This window comes from Salvelinus fontinalis, chromosome 31, assembly GCF_029448725.1.
Source record: "Salvelinus fontinalis isolate EN_2023a chromosome 31, ASM2944872v1, whole genome shotgun sequence".
Taxonomy (NCBI): Eukaryota; Metazoa; Chordata; class Actinopteri; order Salmoniformes; family Salmonidae; genus Salvelinus; species Salvelinus fontinalis.
In genome coordinates this window covers 10,519,772-10,540,068 of record NC_074695.1, presented here as the reverse complement: position 1 = coordinate 10,540,068, position 20,297 = coordinate 10,519,772, and the positions used below count along the sequence as shown (strand labels likewise).

The 20,297-nt window shown below is 42.2% G+C and overlaps 1 protein-coding gene and 1 long non-coding RNA gene across 2 annotated transcripts in view; both read right to left on the bottom strand.

The window, feature by feature from the left end:
• Positions 1 to 4,175: 4,175 nt before the first annotated feature.
• Positions 4,176 to 14,235, bottom strand: gpr157 (G protein-coupled receptor 157). Its single transcript, XM_055891254.1, has 4 exons — positions 13,668 to 14,235; positions 6,741 to 6,954; positions 6,257 to 6,445; positions 4,176 to 5,610 (listed from the first exon to the last, which is right to left on the bottom strand). The coding sequence occupies exons 1-4, from the start codon at positions 14,042 to 14,044 to the stop codon at positions 5,371 to 5,373; spliced, it is 1,020 nt and encodes a 339-aa protein (XP_055747229.1). The 5' UTR covers positions 14,045 to 14,235; the 3' UTR covers positions 4,176 to 5,370.
• Positions 14,236 to 19,742: 5,507 nt separating this feature from the next.
• LOC129829523 (uncharacterized) overlaps positions 19,743 to 20,297 on the bottom strand; it is a 14,304-nt gene continuing 13,749 nt past the window's right edge. Inside the window, exon 3 of the long non-coding RNA XR_008755401.1 lies at positions 19,743 to 20,297. This exon is cut by the window's right edge and continues 1,004 nt beyond it. This is a non-coding gene — a long non-coding RNA (uncharacterized LOC129829523).

Genomic DNA, 20,297 nt, shown 5'->3' with positions numbered 1-20,297 from the left:
CTCTGGTCTGATGAAACAAAACTAGAACTGTTTGGCCATAATGACCATTGTTATGTTTGGGGGAAAAAGGGGGGAGGCTTGCAAGCCGAAGAACACCATCCCAACCGTGAAGCATGGGGGTGGCAGCATCATGTTTTGGGGGTGCTTTGCTGCAGGAGGGACTGGTGCACTTCACAAAATAGATGGAAAATTATATGGATATATTGAAGCAACATCTCAAGACATCAGTCAGGAAGTTAAAGCTTGGTTGCAAATGGGTCTTCCTAATGGACAATGACCTCAAGCATACTTACAAAGTTGTGGCAAAATGGCTTAAGGACAACAAAGTCAAGGTATTGGAGTGGCCATCACAAAGCCCTGACATCAATCCTATAGAAAATGTGTGGGCAGAACTGAAAAAGCATGTGTGAGCAAGGAGGCCTACAAACATGACTCAGTTACACCAGCTCTGTCATGAGGAATGGGCCAAAATTCACCCAACTTATTGTTGGAAGTTTGTGGAAGGCTACCTGAAACGTTTGACCCAAGTTAAACAATTTAAAGGCAATGCTACCAAATACTAATTGAGTGTATGTAAACTTCTGACCCACTGGGAATGTGATGAAAGAAATAAAAGCTGAAATAAATAATTCTCTCTACTACTATTCTGACATTTCACATTCTTAAAATAAAAAGTGGTGATCCTAACTGACCTAAAACAGGGAATTATTACTTGGATTAAATGTCAGGAATTTTAAATGTATTTGGCTAAGGTGTATGTAAACTTCTGACTTCAACTGTACTTTACATGCAAATATTCTCTTTCACCCCTTTAGATGTGTGTGTATTAGGTAGTTGTTGGAGAATTGTTAGATATTACTGCACAGTCGTGAATCAGAAGCACAAACATTTCGCTACACTCGCATTAACACCTGCTAACCAAGTGTATGTGACGAATACAATTTGATTTGGAATGTAGCAGAAAACTACAGTACTTGCACAGAGTTTCTAAACCCAGAGGTTCAACATTATAAGATTTCCGGTAACACTTGCGAAACAGACCAGTTGTTAATTTTCTCGAAATCTAAAGGCACAACCTAGATTCGAGCCAATGTCTTTTTCGTCAAAATTAACTTTATATCGCAAGGAGTGACTCTGATTTTACTGCCTGTACATGCGCAGACACGATGACGTTCAGAAAGTGAACCTGAGTTTTGCTAGCCAACGTCGCCGTGACATCGCCTACAAGTGTGATTGGGGATTTCTATTGGAGAAGCAGTTTTAGCCTATCTTCATACTGTATTGTCTTTGGTACTACCCTTGATATATAAATTTGCACAGAATGTTGGCACCCCCCATTGGCCATATATTGCAGTCCAGCTCTATGGACTTGTCAGTATCTACACACGGTGCTAAACCGCAGAGGCGTTCCAGAGCAGAGACTGTGTGTAGTTACAGACCGGTTGTGCCCTAAAGATGGCGCTGTCGATCTATTAGGCAATACACATTAGTTATCCTAACCAGTAGTTTTTTATTTAAAAAGGATAGTCAGTTATGAACAAATTGTTATTTACAGTTAACTGCCTTGTTCAGGGGCAGAACAACAGATTTTTACCTCGCCAGCTCCGGGATTTGATACAGCAACCTTTCGGTTACTGGCCCAACGCTCTAACCACTAGGATACCTGCCACCCCTTCAAGTATGCTTGATTCAAGTATGCTTCAATCACATGTATTATGTATTGTACATGTCATTGTGCATAAAATCGCAATGCTGTTAGCTAGATTGAATACTTTGTCTTTGGTCTACATTTAATTGCCAAGTTGGCAAGACTGAATGAATAGACTTGAGACCAGGTTATTACCGTCCACCTCCAGCATTAAACGCTGTTGATCTCTCATTAGTTTGTGGTGAAAACATCTCTCAGTCATCGTATCTATCTCAGCCCTAATTAACAAGTGAGATATTTCACGTTATGACCCAAACCCCCCTTTTCCCCCCTCCAACCTTCGGTCTAATACATTCAACCTGGCATTGGTTCAAAGAGCCATCAACACACTGTAATGGACACTGTTGTGAGTAGAAGGCCTTGCATTAAGATGGTGTGTAAATGCCCCCCTACCCCTCCAGCCCTTCTGCTCCAATAGGTCCCAGTCATAAGTTAATGAATGAAGTGTGTCGATAGGCATCAACCAGACAGAGAGAAAAACCCATCCTCTATCTATGGGGATACAGCCGTTTCAATGTCAGCCAAATGTGCCCGATCACTCCCAAGACCAACACAATGGATTAAGTCATAGTATGACCCAGCTTTCCAAATGGGCCACTATTCCCTACATAGTGCCCTACTTTTGACCAGAGGCTCACTACAATCGGGAATAGGGTCCCATTTGGGACGTATGCGTGGACAAAAATGCAGTAGCGTCTTTACCCCCCCCCCCCCCCCCCCCCCCCCTCCCTCCCCTCCCTCGGTCTCTGGTTGTTCTCAAGGGTACAAAACGGTTTACTGTCCATTTTCATCAGCATAAACAGACCTAGGACAGTGTCCCAAAAATGCCCTGGTCAAAAGAAGTGCACTATATAGAAAATGGGGTGTCATTTGGGGCGAGATACTACACTTCCTCAACAGCCTCCAAGCCATCATCATGCTTGGTCATTGTGACTGTTGGCTATAGATCAAAAGGTCAACTATACTATATAGCTAAAGGAAAATTAAATTTCAATATGATCCCTTTATTTGTCAATTGTACACAAGGTGCAACCGAAATGTGACTTCCGCTCTATCCCAAACCCTCTGAAACACACACACACAGGTTGGAGAGGGGACTGGCACAGTGGGATGTCCGTAGAGCAGCTGTTGTGATAGGTTACGTGCATTGCTTAAAGGCACAACAGCAGACAGGCAATGACATCTAGGATTTGATACTAGCAACCCTATGGTTGACAGCTCAATTCTCACCCGATTTTTTTCTTCTTCTCCCCCTGTCAGACGCAGGATTTAAACTGGCAACCCTCTAGGTCTCGAGACTAACTGCTCGGCCATCTAAAACAGAACTGATGCATATAACCATAGCCGTTCCTTCCACAAGGACAGATCCCAGATCTACAGAAAACTCGTATGACGTGACAACCCACAGGAGGTCATCGGAGGTTGGAGGAACCTTAATTGTTGAGGACGGGCTCGTGGGTAAAGGATGCAGCGGAATGGTATCAAATACATGGTTCCCAGCCATTATGCCTTCTTCCCCTCAGCAGCCTCCACTGCAATGACCATAGGAGTTGGCAAAACAGCACAAACCGATCTGGCACCAGGCTAGAATAGGGTCTATCCTCAGGCCTTTGTTGTTGTTGTTATTAAACAAATAATCCATTGTTTGTTGACCCCGTAATAAATAAGGGAAACTGAACTGCAACATCAAGGCCATCAAGGCAGAGCACAATGTAGGGACTGTATGTTTTGGTTAGGGCCTTAAAGGAGAAGGACTGACTGATCCCCCATGGCAAATGACACCACATACAGTGTTAGACTGCCCACAGAGGACCACATCCACCAAGCCAGAGACACAAAAACTATTCTGTGTGTCTTGTGACAAAAGAAAAAAAAACCTTCCTCTTTTTCATTCACATAACATGTCTAATAAATCACAATTAGAGAGACGACAGCAATGATCAATAAATCAACTTACCAACCATCCTCCCTCTTCAATCAGTGACTTCTGCAACAGCTACTTGACCGCTGGAAAGGTCAATTAAACAATAATCACTGCTGGTCGAGAGCAGTTCTCCCCCTAAACACAGCAGCACTTTGTCTGCATCCAAAACGACACCCTATTTCCTTTATAGCACACTACTTTTGACTATTATTTCCTATATTAGTGCACTACTTTTGACCATCATTTCCTATATAGTGCACTACTTTTGACCATTATTTCCTATATAGTGCACTACTTTTGACCATTATTTCCTATATTAGTGCACTACTTTTGACCATTATTTCCTATATAGTGCACTACTTTTGACCATTATTTCCTATATAGTGCACTACTTTTGACCAGGCCTGACACATCAGCAAAAGAAAATTAAATAAAAGGCTTTAAAATGTTATTTTTCTGCAAAAAGCAATGAATCGCCTAATTAAAATACATTGTTCAAGACATCTAGTTGACAGAGGGATAAATGATAGTTGTAGCTCAGAGATCAGTCTTTAGTGGATTTATTAGTCTTTATTATGATTTACATTTCAAAAAAACGTCAGTAATAAAAAAAAAAAAAAAAGTAGAAAGAGATTTGGCAAAGTAGATCGCTATTGATAAGGCACAACTTTTACTTTCCTCTTTACCAATATACCATGTTGAGTGATAGCCCTTTTCAGAACATAGACTCTTCGTACAGCCAAATTCGACGCCATCTTTCAGTAGGTTGTGGCTTTTGTAAACGTCATTGGTAGTAGTGATATGGTGCCATTTACCAAAACAGTAGATGCAACATTTAATTTGAGATACAAAGTACATTGTTAAACAATGCTACAAACTCAACGATAACCCGGTATAAAAATAACAATATTAAATTGCGCTGTGCAGTGTCTGTTGCTCTAATACAAGAATAGGAAGACACCGATAAGTAAGAACAATATAAAATGTTGCCTTGGAAAAAACCCTTAAAAATACATCCACATGTGCATCCTAAATGGCACCCTATTCCCTATATAGTGCACTACTTTAGACCAGGACCCTATTCCCTATATAGTGCACTACTTTAGACCAGAGCCCTATATAGTGCACTACTTTAGACCAGAGCCCTATATAGTGCACTACTTTAGACCAGAGCCCTATTCCCTATATTGTGCACTACTTTAGACTAGGGCCCTATTCCCTATATAGTGCACTACTTTTGAACAGAGCCCCTATGTACAACTCCCCCACTAGAATGACCTTGGCGATCACCCTTATGGATGGTCCAATGCTAGTGACTGAGCACAGCAGGGAATCTCTTCCAAAAAAAAAAAAACAAATAAAAACGACATGCGTGCTTTAATTATCCTCATCACCTAAAGTGCATGTTGAGTGTGTGGCCTGTCAAGAGAGACCGTACAACGTGCACACGTCTGCAGAATTTGCGACCCTCCCTTGGGGGGGGGGGGGGGCACTTGCATTAATGAGTGGACTGCAGTACGGAAGCTTGTTTCCACTCCCCCCCCCCCCGTCTATTAGACCTGCCCTTTTCACACTACGGTGCTAACTCTGATGTTCTCCTTTCACACAGCACCAGGCATCTATAGCAGAGGATGTGGAACCAGGCCAGCCAAGTATAGCTCGGCTCAATATTGTGAAAAGTGTCTCAGAAAGCCAGCCAGGGTGCGAGTGTGCTCCGTCCATCCATTCAGACCCAGGGTCAGCAGCCGTCCGGCCAGCCACGAGGGCTGGTATTGGGGATGTCCTCTGGTTGTGAGGGGGTCTCCACATCCAGGACCAAACCACTGTGGTTGGCTGTGTTGGAAGGTATGAGGGAGGCCCTAGACCCGACCCTGCAGGAGCAGCAGCAGAGCATGGTGAGGAGACGGGAGCGGATTGGCTGGGTGAACAGGACAAACATGATACAGTTTGCAGCTCCCTGGAAGGTATTCCCAATGCCCTAGAGAAACAGATTCAACCATTAATGAACGGACAGATATATGACTAAAGGATGAATGTAAAGATGAATGAAGGAAAGAGGTTTGGTGGATGGATAGACAGTTAGGTACTGATATTTGATATACGACTGGTGAAAGTTGTTTTGAAATGGTCATCCAACTCGGAATTCCAACTCGGGAAGTCAAGCCTCTTTCTAGAGGTCCAACTCTCCGACCTGAAGATCACTGATGTCATGATTTGACCTCATATTTTTAGAGTTCGCAGTTGTCTTGAAAGCACCATAAGATGCTGTAGCAACAGCTCTTGCTCTGTCTAATATATTTTCAAAGGCCATGTATCTGTATGCTGTAAATAAGATCCGTAACGAATATACTGCACAAACGTCAATTTAATTCCACTATATTTTGCTAAATGAACCTACAGACCGATAAGCATGACCAGTCTAATGTATTTCCATCAATGAAGAGGCTATAAAACATTAGTTCACAATGGGATTGGGGCCATTTTTATTTATTGGCTTTTCTATCGGACAAAAGTCGGCTATTACCGGCTAACAGAAACCCTACTGCACACATGCTGCGACAGGTTTTGAGAATCATTGGTGAGGATAGAACATGAGGCCTGGAGATGTGCCAATACAAACTCACATGTAGAGTGACGAGCACAGGGTTCTGCCTGGCGGGCGAGTCAGTCAGCATCAGCAGGAAGCGCACGGTGCTCCAGATACGCAGGGCGATGAAGATGATGGGGATAAGGGTCAACTTCCTGTCGGCCATATTGGAAAGGGACAGAGGACTGCAGGCCAGGATGGGCCGGTACTCAGACAGAGCCGCATGCTGGTCGACAGAGACAAAACAGGAATATTTATCAAGTGGCTAAATGTGCTTGAGACCTGCCATGGAGAAAATGTTTGTGATAGTCTACACTGGAATTAGTAAAGCCAACTTGAGAACTCTGCAAAAATCAATGTAAAACCGCAGTGAAATCATGACTTCAGCTAAAAAATAAAATAAATAAAAATCTTTAAATTTGTCTAAAATATATTTTTTCAATTACATGCATTCCTCCTCAAATTTCACCCCGGTGACACTTATCAATAGTACTGGGGTATAGATTGTAACAGATCCTCACCGCTCTGTGGATGTGCTTCTTGATGAGGACATAGAGAACGGGGAGGGTGAGATAGGCCAGGAACTCCCATATCTTCCCAGTGAGCAGCATCCACAGGACATGGTCTGGAGCCTGGATACTCACCCAGCACCAGCCCACAGACACCTCCGATGCATCGTAGCCAATACGGCCCAGTGACAGAGCTGCTACTGTGATACCTAGAGGGATGCCCCAGCTGGTGGGGAGGGGAGAGATGGAGGAAGAGACAGGGGAAGAGGAAGAGACAGGGGAAGAGGAAGAGACAGGGGAAGAGGAAGCGGTGATGGATGAGAAGAAAGAAGGAATTAATGAACATATCATTGTGAACCTCCTGACAAGCTTGCCAGCCACACACTTCCTCTAAAGTCTGGTGATCATTATGTGCAACTATGTCATGCTACCAAGGAAAGCTGCTTAGGCCTCGCTATATAGCCTACATGTTGAAAGTGCAACCCCAAAATCTGCAACTCATTTCCTGAAAAGTCACGAGTCACACACAGTGTAACATTTCAGCACCCTGTATGTAAAGTTAATTGCTTTTATTTCACTATACGAAACAGAACCACTCAGTGTGGATCAAGGCTAACATTTCAGCATGCTACCCCTTTCAAAGTTGAGCCTTAAAACCGAAGATGAGATGTTGGCCGTGTTCGAGAGAATCAAATCCATGATGCATTGGGGGTAAATGGTAACTGACTGACTGATCTAAAAATAATAATAAGTGAGCAGTTATTTATGATGATCAAGGTGATTTGTAGATCAGTCGGTCGATAGTCGCCTGCACTGTCGTCTGCAATGCTCAACAAGCCCATTGCATCACTTGTGATACTGAAGCTCACTTCAGCAGTTCTGGGGAGAGCGTGACACCCTGCGCGTTCAGGTAATCTTCCACTCACTGAGGGAGAGTGTGACACCCCGCTCGTTCAGGTAATCTTCCACTCACTGAGGGAGAGTGACACCCCGCTCGTTCAGGTAATCTTCCACTCACTGAGGGAGAGCGTGACTCCCTGGCGTTCAGGTAATCTTCCACTCACTGAGGGAGAGCGTGACTCCCTGGCGTTCAGGTAATCTTCCACTCACTGAGGGAGAGCGTGACTCCCTGGCGTTCAGGTAATCTTCCACTCACGGAGGGCCAACATCTTCAATTCACTCTTAACATTTCATGACTCGTTATATAATTGAAGGATATTTCTGGATTCATTCCTTTCAGGTACCCTATTCCATATATAGGACACTACTGTTGACCAGGGCATTATATACGGAGCATTAAAAAAAAGTATTCAGACCCCTTGACATTTTACACATTGTTACGTAACAGCCTTATTCTAAAAAGGGATTACAATCGTTTCCCCCCCCCCTCATCAATCTACACACAAGACCCCATAAATGACAAAGTAAAAACAGATTTCAAAATTTTAGCAAACGAATAAATACAAAAAGTACTGAAATCTCTCCCCCCTCCCCCCCAGTAATCCCACTCGGGAACACATATGCTTGTAGAGTATATTATGTTAAAAATATATATTGAAAAATGTACAAAATCAAAAATAGTTCAATATTCATGTATCATTTTCTATATTTATAAATTAAATGTAGAAAAAAAATGTTTTCAAAATCAAAATACTTAGAGGAAACGGTAAACCTTCATATGACTCATTTTTGCTTTGTAGCACATTCAGATGAAACATTACAGAGTCTTAAAGGAGGCATGGGTAAGGCCAACAGTTCATAGATACAGTGCATTCGGCCAGTACATCCTCGAGTCTTATTGGGTATGAGGCTACAAGCTTGGCACACCTGTATTTAGGGAGTTTCTCCCATTCTTCTCTGCAGATCCGCTCAAGCTCTGTCAGGTTAGAGGGGACCTGCACAGCTATTTTCAGGTCTTCAGAGATGTTCGATCGGGTTCAAGTCCGGGCCCCTCATGGACATTCATAGACTTGTCCCGAAACCACTCCTGAGTTGTCTTGGCTGTGTGCTTTGGGTTGTTGTCCTGTTGGAAGGTGAACCTTCGTCCCAATCTGAGGTCCTGAGCAGGTTTTCATCAAGGATCTCTCTGTACTTTGCTCCGTTCATCTTTCCCTCGATCGTGACTAGTCTTCCAGTTCCGGCCGTTGAAAAACATCCCCACAGCATGCTGCTGCCACCACCATGCTTCACTGTAGGATTGGTGCCAGGTTTCCTTCAGACGTGACACTTGGTATTCAGGCCAAACTATTCAATCTTGTTTTCATCAGACCAGAGAATCTTGTTTCTCATGGTCTGAGAGTCCTTTAGGTGCCATTTGGCAAACTACAAGCAGGCTGTCATGTGGCTTTTACTGAGGAGTGGCTTCCGTCTGGCCACTCTACCATAAAGGCCTGATTGGTGGAGTGCTGCAGAGATTGGAGAACCTTCCAGAAGGACAACCATCTCCAGAGGAACATCGGGTTCTTGGTCACCTCCTTCTCCCCCAATTGCTCAGTTTGGCCGGGCGGCCTGCTCTAGGAAGAGTCTTGGTGGTTCCAAACTTCTTCCATTTAAGAATGGAGGCCACTGTGTTCTTGGGGAACTTCAATGCTGCAGACATTTTTTGGTACCCTTCCCCAGATCTGTGCCTCATCACAATCCTGTCTCGGATCTCTACGGACAATTCCATCGACCTCGTGGCTTGGTGCATGCACTGTCAACTGTGCCACAGTTGGCACAGTTGACAGTGCAATTTACCACAGGTAGACTCCAATTTTTTGGTTATTTAAACCTTTATTTAACTAGGCAAGTCAGTTAAGAACAAATTCTAATTTACAATGACAACCAAAAGACCTCCAGCGGGGACGGGGATAAAAATGTATATATATATTCTAATTTACATACATAACTAAATGTAAATAAATAAATGACAAAACACACATCACGACGAGAGAAACCACAACATAAAGAGAGACCTAAAGACAACAACATAGCAAGGCAGCAACACAAAACATGGCACAAACATTATTGGGCACAGACAACAGCACAAAGGGCAAGAAGGTAGAGACAACACCAATCAAGTTGTAGAAACATCTCAAGGATGATCAATGGAAACAGGACACACCTGAGCTCCATTTCAAGTCTCATAGCAAAAGGTCTGAATACTTTTTTAAATAAGGATTAAAAAAAAAATTCTAACTGTTTTTGCTTCATCATTATGGGGTATTGTGTGTAGATGGATGAGGGGAAAATAACAATTGAATCCATTTTAGAATAAGGCTGTAACGTAACAAAATGTGAAAAAATGGGTCTGATAACTTTCCGAATGCGCTGTAGGATTTGGGTCACAGCTGAAGGTACAGAAACCTCAATCAACTGTATTGCTACTCCCTTTTGAGCTGGTTTATATTCAAAAAAAGTGTACTGGGATCAAAACTTGGTTCAAATACTATTCAACATCTTACAAGTAATTTCAGCGTTTGCTCTGGTCTGTCTGGAGTGCAGGATGGGGGTTGCACTTTTGCAACTACTCTATTCCTTTCATTGCAGCAGGCAAGCTCAATCAAACCCAGATAAAGTATTACAAATGATTTCAAATAGTACTGGAACCAAAGTCTGACTTGGCACCTATAATCACATATACAGTTGAAGTCGGAAGTTTACATACACTTAGGTTGGAGTCATTAAAACTCGTTTTTTCAACACTCCACAAATTTCTTGATATCAAACTATAGTTTTGGCAAGTCGGTTAGGACATCTACTTTGTGCATGACACAATTAATTCTTCCAACAACTGTTTACAGACAGATTATTTCACTGTATCACAATTCCAGTGGGTCAGAAGTGTACATAGAGTAAGTTGACTGTGCCTTTAAACAGCTCGGAAAATTCCAGAAAACGTCATCATGGCTTGAGAAGCTTCTGATAGGCTAATTGACATCATCATCATTTGAATCAATTGGAGGTGTACCTGTGGATTTATTTCAAGGCCTACCTTCAAACTCAGTGCCTCTTTGCTTGACATCATGGGAAAATCAAAAGAAATCAGCCAAGACGTCAGAAAAAACATTGTAGACCTCCACAAGTCTGGCTCATCCTTGGGAGCAATTTCCAAACGCCTGAAGGTACCACGTTCATCTGTACAAACAATAGTACGCAAGTATAAACACCATGGGACCACGCAGCCGTCAAACCGCTCAGGAAGGAGACGTGTTCTGTCTCCTAGAGATGAACGTACTGTGGTGCGAAAAGTGCAAATCAATCCCAGAACAACAGCAAAGGACCTTGTGAAGATGCTGGAGGAAACAGGTACAAAAGTATCTATATCCACATTAAAACGAGTCCTATATCGACATAACCTGAAAGGCATCTCTGCAAGGAAGAAGTCACTGCTCCAAAACCACCATTACAAAAAGCCAGACTACGATTTGCAACTGCACATGGGGACAAAGATTGTACTTTTAGGAGAAATGTCCTCTGGTCTGATGAAACAAAAATAGAACTGTTTGGCCATAATGACCATCGTTATGTTTGGAGGAAAAAGGGGAGGCTTGCTAGCCGAAGAACACCATCCCAACCGTGAAGAACAGGGGTGGAAGCATCATGTTGTGGGGGTACTTTGTTGCAGGAGGGACTGGTGCACTTCACAAAATAGATGGCATCGTGAGGGAGGAAAATAATGTGGATATATTGAAGCAACATCTCAAGACATCAGTCAGGAAGTTACAGCTTGGTCGCAAATGTGTCTTCCAAATGGACAATGACCTCAAGCATACTTACAAAGTTGTGGCAAAATGGCTTAAGGACAACAAAGTCAAGGTATTGGAGTGGCCATCACAAAGCCCTAACATCAATCCCATAGAAAATGTGTGGGCAGAACTGAAAAAGCATGTGCGAGCAAGGAGGCCTACAAACCTGACTCAGTTACACAAGCTCTGTCAGGAGGAATGGACCACAATACACCCAACTTATTGTGGGAAGCTTGTGGAAGGTTATCCAAACCGTTTGACCCAAGTTAAACAATTTAAAGGCAATGCTACCAAATACTAATTGAGTGTATGTAAACTTCTGACCCACTGGGAATGTGATGAAAGAAATAAAATCTTAAATAAATCCATCTCTACTATTATTCTGACATTTCACATTCTTAAAATAAAGTGGTGATCCTAACTGACCTAAGACAAGGAATTTTTACTCTGATTAAATGTCAGGAATTGTGAAAAACTGAGTTTAAATGTATTTGGCTAAGGTTTATATAAACTTCTGACTTCAACTGTACGTTTGTTATTTGTTATGGGAATTTTATGAATAATGACTAAAGGATTTATACATTTAACGTAGAAATATAACTAACAGAATTATATCCTGTCTGATGGAGAATGTTTGTCCATAAGAAAGAGGGAATGTTAGCAGGCAAGGAACTGTGGCAGACAACTTGTGACCACTGTGAAACTGATAACAGGGATGGAAGTCTCCCCACCCAGGGAGGGGAGAGACCTTGACCTTGTAGTAGATTGTATAACAGGTGGCGGACAATGTACGTGAAGAAGACTTGTGAACTATGTTGCCATTGTATCTGAGAGGAGGAGGGACGTTTATGACGAAATGTGAGGTATATAAACCAATGTACCGAAAATGATAAACAGAGCTCTCAAGAATAAACGCTATTGATTAATTTGGTGGCCGGTATCTGTCCATTTTATGCAAATAAGAACCTTACAAATTATTAGAAACGGACAGAGTGTTTTAATTGAATTGGTTAACGAACACATTGGAATGAAATTCCTCTAACATTATTATTCATGTACTATGAATGGCCTTGTTGTGTGAGGTTCAATAGAAAAGGGATCACTGAAGAATTCATTATAGAACACAACACACATTGTGACAAGGCATGTCCATTGCCTGGGCTCTGGGGTGGAGAAAGGGTTTTGATGTTATATACAAAAAATATATAAACTGGATGGGTCGAGCGCTGACAGCCGTGGTATATCAGACCGTATATGACCGGTATGACAAAATATACATTTTTTTACTGCTCTAATTATATTGATAAACAGTTTATAATAGCAATAAAGCACCTAAGGGGGGTTTGTGGTATATGGCCAATATACACAGGTATTCCGCATTGCGTCGTGCATAAGAACAGCCCTTAGCAGAGGTATATTGGCCATAGACCACACCTCCTCAGGTCTTATTGCTTAAATAGCAACTCAGTGAAGAATTGTCCAAAAGACAGACTATCCTTTCTATATTGTTTATCAATAAGTGTGTTTCTGTGGTGTCTATTCAACTCTTATTTCAGTGGACTGGGTGTAAGGTGTACTGCAAAACATGCTCTAATGTGTCATTGGGTATTAATTGACCATTAATTGGATGTTAATTTAGCCTAATTGAGTAAACAGGAGACAATAGGCGTGCAGGTGCTTCAGGTGTAACCCCGAAGATGCTCAAAGTCTAATTTTCATAAGGTTTGAAACAGTATCAATAGTTTACACTATAGTACAATGTATAATACCTCTACCATATGTACAATACCAGGTGACCTTATTTATATGCCGCGTTCACATGCTAGTCCGAACTAGAACTCTGAAATGTCTTGACTTGCTGATTCCTTGAACGCAGCACGTGCATAACTACAACCAGTTAGAAGGTTGGAAATGTCAGTTTCATAGTTGCGACTCGCATGTGAACGCGGAATTAATACCAAGTTACATGGTGAAATAGCCTAACGTCAGAAGTGCTGAAATGCCCAGGTATGGGAAGGTAATATATTCCTCATGAATATTCACAAACGCGTCATTACTAGAGTAGAGAAACAACATAGCTGGATCAGGTGACTCTTGGCCTTGATATTTCACAGACCCTATCCCAAACTTAAATCTAATCAATCAAAACATTTCACAGTTTATACAACTGTTATTATTATGATATGAAAATGAATCAAGCGCAAGTACCCACCTGATAACGTGAAAACATAACACGAAGCTGTCAGCTTGTCTTTGATTCGACTTGACGATTAAAATGTACAGATATATAGCGATAGCGACAGTCCAGAAAAACGAACTTGTGTTGGCGAAAGTAGATATCGCTCCTTGAACGACGCAATCCACAGAGCTTGATTCAAAGACACTCCAAACTCCGTATGCGTACGAGCCCGCAGACAAAAAGTCAGCCACGGACAAGTAGACCAGAAGTGTTCTCGGCGTTGTCCTCAAATCTGGCCAAATGATGTACGTACAGATAATAAGTAAAGAGCCCAAAAAAGACAGGGCACACGAAATCAAAATAACTATCTGTTCTGAAATGTACACAACAGTCTGATTATCAACGGCCATGATATCCAAAACTACTGCGCGCTAGGTCAATCTACACTCACTAATAAGGCACGAATAGTTTTCCAGCATTCCAATATAAACTCATTCCATCAACGAATAGGCCTAGTTGCTTGGGTGAACAAGTCACCGCGTCAAAGGATCCTGAAAACTGTAGTGTACCCAGGTAGTTGTAAAGTTCATGTGTGTGTCGTGAACAACATTAGCGTAAGCACACTCATGGAATCGGTGGTTTGCCTTCAAAATAAAAGTCCCCCATCGAAACCTGCAAACGGATCCAAATGTGGAATCATGACACAATTGATCTAGATCGGCTATTCCCAAACTGAGATAAGCGTACCCCCAGGTGTACGCGCAATGCCGTCGGGGGTAAGCCAAATAAAAATGTGATTCACATTTTCAAACAGTTCATTTAGATTTTCCAACGGGGCTATACATTTGGGTGATGAAAAGGCCAACAAAAACTATACGGACAATGCCTTCATCAAACAACACTGTTTCACGACGCATCAGTGACATGGCAGGAGATGTTTTGAAACAATTACTGCTTCGCATACAAGCCAGTGAATTCTATGCGTTACAGCTGGATGAATCAACAGACGTGGCAGGCCTGGCACAGCTCCTGGTATATGTCCGTTAAGTTTATGGGGGGTCAATTAAGACATCCTCTTCTGCAAATCACTGGAAACAGAACAATAGGAGAGGATATTTTTAAAGTACTGGACAGCTTTGTGACATCAAATGGACTTTGGTGGTCAGGATGTGTTGGTATCTGTACTGATGGCGCAAAAGCCATGACAGGGAGACATAGAGGATTGGTAACGTGTGTGCAAGGAGTTGCTCCCGACGACCCTTAGCTACACTGCAGCATTCACTGAGAGGCTTTTGCTGCCAAGGGAATGCCTGACAGCTTGAAAGAAGTTTTGGACACTACAGTGAAAATGGTTAACTTTGTTAAAGCAAGGCCCCTGAACTCTCGTGTATTTTCTGCGTTATGTAATGATATGGGCAGCGACCATGTAACGCTTTTACAACATACTGCTTACAACGTGCGCTGCTTATAAAGGGGCAAAGTATTGACACGTTTTTTTTTTTAAATTGAGAGACGAGCTTAAAGTTTTCTTTACTGACCATAATTTTCACTTGCATGATGATGAGTTTCTCACACGACTGGCCTATCTGGGTGATGTTGTTTCTCGCCTGAATGATCTGAATCTAGGATTACAGGGACTCTCCGCAACTATATTCAATGTGCGGGACAAAATTGAGGCTATGGTTAAGAAGCTGGAGCTCTTCTCTGTCTGCATTAACAAGAACAACACACAGGTCTTTCCATCATTGTATGATTTTTTTGTGTGCAAATGAACTCAAGCTTAGGGACAATGTCAAATGTGATATAGCGAGGGCCTCCCGGGTGGCGCAGTGGTCTAGGGCACTGCATCGCAGTGCTAACTGCGCCACCAGAGTCTCTGGGTTCGCGCCCAGGCTCTGTCGCAGCCGGCCGCGACCGGGAGGTCCGTGGGGCGACGCACAATTGGCATAGCGTCGTCCGGGGTAGGGAGGGTTTGGCCGGTAGGGATATCCTTGTCTCATCGCGCTCCAGCGACTCCTGTGGCGGGCCGGGCGCAGTGCGCGCCAACCAAGGGGGCCAGGTACACGGTGTTTCCTCCGACACATTGGTGCGGCTGGCTTCCGGGTTGGAGGTGCGCTGTGTTAAGAAGCAGTACGGCTGGTTGGGTTGTGCTTCGAAGGACGCATGGCTTTCGACCTTCGTCTCTCCCGAGCCCGTACGGGAGTTGTAGCGATGAGACAAGGTAGTAATTACTAGCGATTGGATACCACGAAAATTGGGGAGAAAAATGGGATAAAAAAAATAAATAAAAAATAAAATAAAAAAAAGTGATATAGCGAAGCACCTGAGTGAGTTGGGTGAGCAATTACACAGGTACTTTCCCGAAACAGATGACACAAACAACTGGATTTGTTATCCCTTTCATGCCCTGCCTCCAGTCCACTTACCCATATCTGAACAAGAGAGCCTCATCGAAATTGCAACAAGCGGCTCTGTGAAAATTGAATTTAATCAGAAGCCACAGGCAGATTTCTGGATTGGGCTGCACTCAGAGTATCCTGCCTTGGCAAATCGCGCTGTTAAGACACTGATGCCCTTTGCAACCACGTACCTATGTGAGAATGGATTCTCGGCACTGACTAGCATTAAAACTAAATACAGGCACAGACTGTGCGTGGAAAATGATTTAAGACTAAGACTCTCTCCCATACAACCCAACATTGCAGATTGATGTGCATCCTTTCAAGAAATCCCTTCTCATTCTCATTAACCTGTGGTGAGTTATTCACAATGATGAACAAATAAGGTTTTAGTGACTATGCATAGATATGCATAGATAATAACAGAGAGTAGCAGCAGCTGATTAGCTGCTCAGGAGTCTTATGGCTTGAGGGTAGAAGCTATTTAGGAGGCTTTTGTAACTAGACTTGGCGCTCCGGTCCACTCTGTGTGTGGAGTAAAGGTGGTCTAGAATTTCTTTCCCTCTGGTTGCACATTTAACATGATGATAGAAATTAGGTAAAACTGATTTGAGTTTCCCTGCATTAAAGTCCTCGGCCACTAGGAGCGCCACTGAAAACATTCTAGGTAGATAGTGTGGTCTACAGCTTATCATGAGATACTCCACCTCAGGCGAGCAAAACGCCGAGACTTCTTTAGATATCGTGCACCAGCTGTTACATTTACATTTAAGTCATTTAGCAGACGCTCTTATCCAGAGCGACTTACAAGTACATACATTCATACTTTTTTGTACTGGCCCCCCGTGGGAATCGAACCCACAACCCTGGCGTTGCAAGCGCCATGCTCTACCAACTGAGCCACACGGGACCACTGTTGTTCACATATATGCATAGGCCCCCACCCCGTGTCTCATCAGAGGCTGCTGTTCTGTCCTAAAAAAAGAGACAAATTATTAATTATTATTTGTGTCCTGATCCTATAAGAGCTCTTTGTCACTTCCCACGAGCCTGGTTGTGACAAAAACTCACACTCATTTTTATGTTTAATAAATGTATCATATAGTGTGTGTGTGGCAGGCTTGCAATGATGTCAAAAAACAACATTTGAGAGTGCGCTGACCCTGGTGCTAGAGGAGGCACGCAGCTGAGGGTTGAATGTTTGAAGGGGTACGGGACTATAAAAAGTTTAGGAAATTCTAAACAAATTTGGAATGTTGTCGTGTGTTTCAATGGGGGGGGGGACTTTTATTTTGAAAGCGAACCTTGGATAGCACTATTGCTGCTCATGCTAATGTTGGTTACACGCTGGTAGGAAACCCACACAAAAGTTTCTCTGCTGGACATTTTAACCCCTCATTGACTCTCCTTGAAACATTCACCCGGAAATCATTCAGTTGGGTAAACTGCGCTAGAGACTTCTAAAAAGAAGCAGTAAGGACTATGTTTGGCCCTACTGTTGCCCTTTAGTTTGAGTGTGCAATTGTGTAAAAATACTTAAGTAAAAATACTTTATAGTACTTCTTAAATTGTTTTTTGGGGGGTATCTGTACTTTACTTTACTATTTATATCTTTTTTTTACAGCTTTTACCTTTACTTCACTACATTCTGAAAGAAAATCATGTACTTTTTACTCCATACATTTTCCCTGACACCCAAAAGTACTCGTTACATTTTGAATGCTTAGCAAAAATTCACACACTTCTCAAGAGAACATCCCTGGTCTTCCCTACTGCCTCTGATATTGCGGACTCACTAAACATATATGCTTAGTTTGTAAAATGTCGGAGTGTTGGAGTGTGCCCCTGGCTATCCGTTAATTTAAAAAACAAGAAAATTGTACCTATTTTTATAAAATAGCTGTTCTTCCTGTGTTTTAAATGTTTTACTGCTATATCTATAGCTACAGTATTATCTTCATTGTTCTATACTTTTCAATATATTGATTTGAATTACACTACTGGTCCACAGTTTTTACAACACCTACTCATTCAAGGGTTTTTCTTCATTTAAAAAATAATAATTCTACATTGTAGAATAATAGTGAAGACATCAAAAATTATGAAAAAACACATATGGAATCATGTAGTAACCAAAAAAGTATTTGAGATTCTTCAAAGTAGCCACCCTTTGCCTTGATGACAGCTTTGCACACTCTTGACATTCTCTCAACCAACTTCATGGGGTAGTCACCTGGAATCCATTTCAATGAACAGGTGTTCCTTCTTAAAAGTTAATTTGTGGAATTTCTTTCCTTCTTAATGCGTTTTTTTGTGTGTGGGGGGGGGGGGGGGGGGGTAGGTATACAGAAGATAGCCCTATTTGATAAAATACCAAGTCCATATTATTGCAAGTACTGCTCAAATAAGCAATGAGAAACGACAGTCCATCATTGTTTTAAGACATGAAGGTCAGTCAATACGGAACATTTCAAGAACTTTGAAAGTTTCTTCAAGTGCAGTCGCAAAAACCATCAAGAACTATGATGGAACTGGCTCTCATGAGGACCACCACAGGAAAGGAAGACCCAGAGTTACCTCTGCTGCAGAGGATACGTTCATTAGAGTCATTAGAGTTACCAGCCTCAGAAATTGCAGCCCAAATAAATGCTTCACAGAGTTCAAGTAACATACACATCTCAACATCAACTGTTCAGAGGAGACTGTGTGAATCAGGCCTCCATGATTGAATTGCTGCAAAGAAACCACTACTAAAGGACACCAATAAGAAGAAGCGACTTGCTTGGGCCAAGAAACACGAGCAATGGACATTAGACCGGTGGAAATTTGTCCTTTAGTCTGGAGTCCAAATTGGAGAGTTTTGGTTCCAACCTCCGTGTCTTTGTGAGATGCGGTGTGGGTGAACGGATGATCTCAGCATGCGTATTTCCCACCGTTAAGCATGGCGGAGGAGGTGTTATGGTATGGGGGTGCTTTGCTGGTGACACTGTGTGATTTATTTAGAATTCAAGGCACACTTAACCAGCATGGCTACCACAGCATTCTACAGCGATACACCATCCCATCTGGTTTGGGCTTAGTGGGACTAACATTTGTTTTTCAACAGGACAGTGTCCCAACACACCTCCAGGCTGTGTAAGGGCTATTTGACCAAGAAGGAGTGATGGAGTGCTGCATCAAATAGCCTGGCCTCCCCAGTCACTTGACCTCAACCAAATTGAGATGGTTTGGGATGAGTTGGACTGCAGAGTGAAGGAAAAGCAGTCAACAAGTGCTCAGCATATGTGGGAACTCCTTCAAGACTGTGGAAAAGCATTCCAGGTGAAGCTGGTTGAGAGAATGCCAAGAGTGTGCAAAGCTGTCATCAAGGCAAAGGTTGGCTATTTGAAGAATCTCAATTATAAAATATATTTTGATTTGTTTAACACTTTTTTGGTTACTACATGATTCCATATGTGTTATTTCATAGTTTTGCTGTCTTCACTATTATTCTACAACGTAGAAAATAGTAGAAATAAAGAAAAACCCCTTGAATGAGTAAGTGTTCTAAAACTTTTGACCGGTAGTGAATGTTAGCAGATTACATATCTTATGTCAACTTCCCTGTTTATATACCCATGTTTGTATAATGTGGATTTGCAATTTGCTTTATGATAACTGGACAAAGCAAATGGATCTGACAGTCAAACAAACTCAAGTAGCCAATATATATATTTTTTAACCTTTATTTAACTAGGCAAGTCCGTTAAGAACAAATTCTTATTTACAATGACGGCCTACCGGGGAACAGTGGGTTAACTGCCTTGTTCAGGGGCAGAACGACAGATTTTTACCTTGTCAGCTCGGGGGATTCAATCCGGCAACCTTTCGGTTACTGGCCCGACACGCTAACCACTAGACTACCTACCACCCATACAATGTTCCTCTTGACTCAAGCTCGTCTTCAAGGTCTGTGCTCAGATGGGACAGGTATTTTAAACATTTAAATGAAGATCCAACAGGAAATGACGAATGACGAAGACAAGGTATAGACATGACTATATTGACAGTTATTTTTCAATATTTTCTGTTTATTTTCAATAACCCAGAGCAAGTGATTGCAAAAAGCATTGCAAATATATATTTTAAGAGATACAAACTGGTAATAACTATTATAACTTAATTATACATCAACACATTATCGGTATGTCCAATTTGGCTCCACTTAACATTTGAGACACAAGATGGCGTTAGAGGATTGCATTGATTTTAAAACAGAATACCA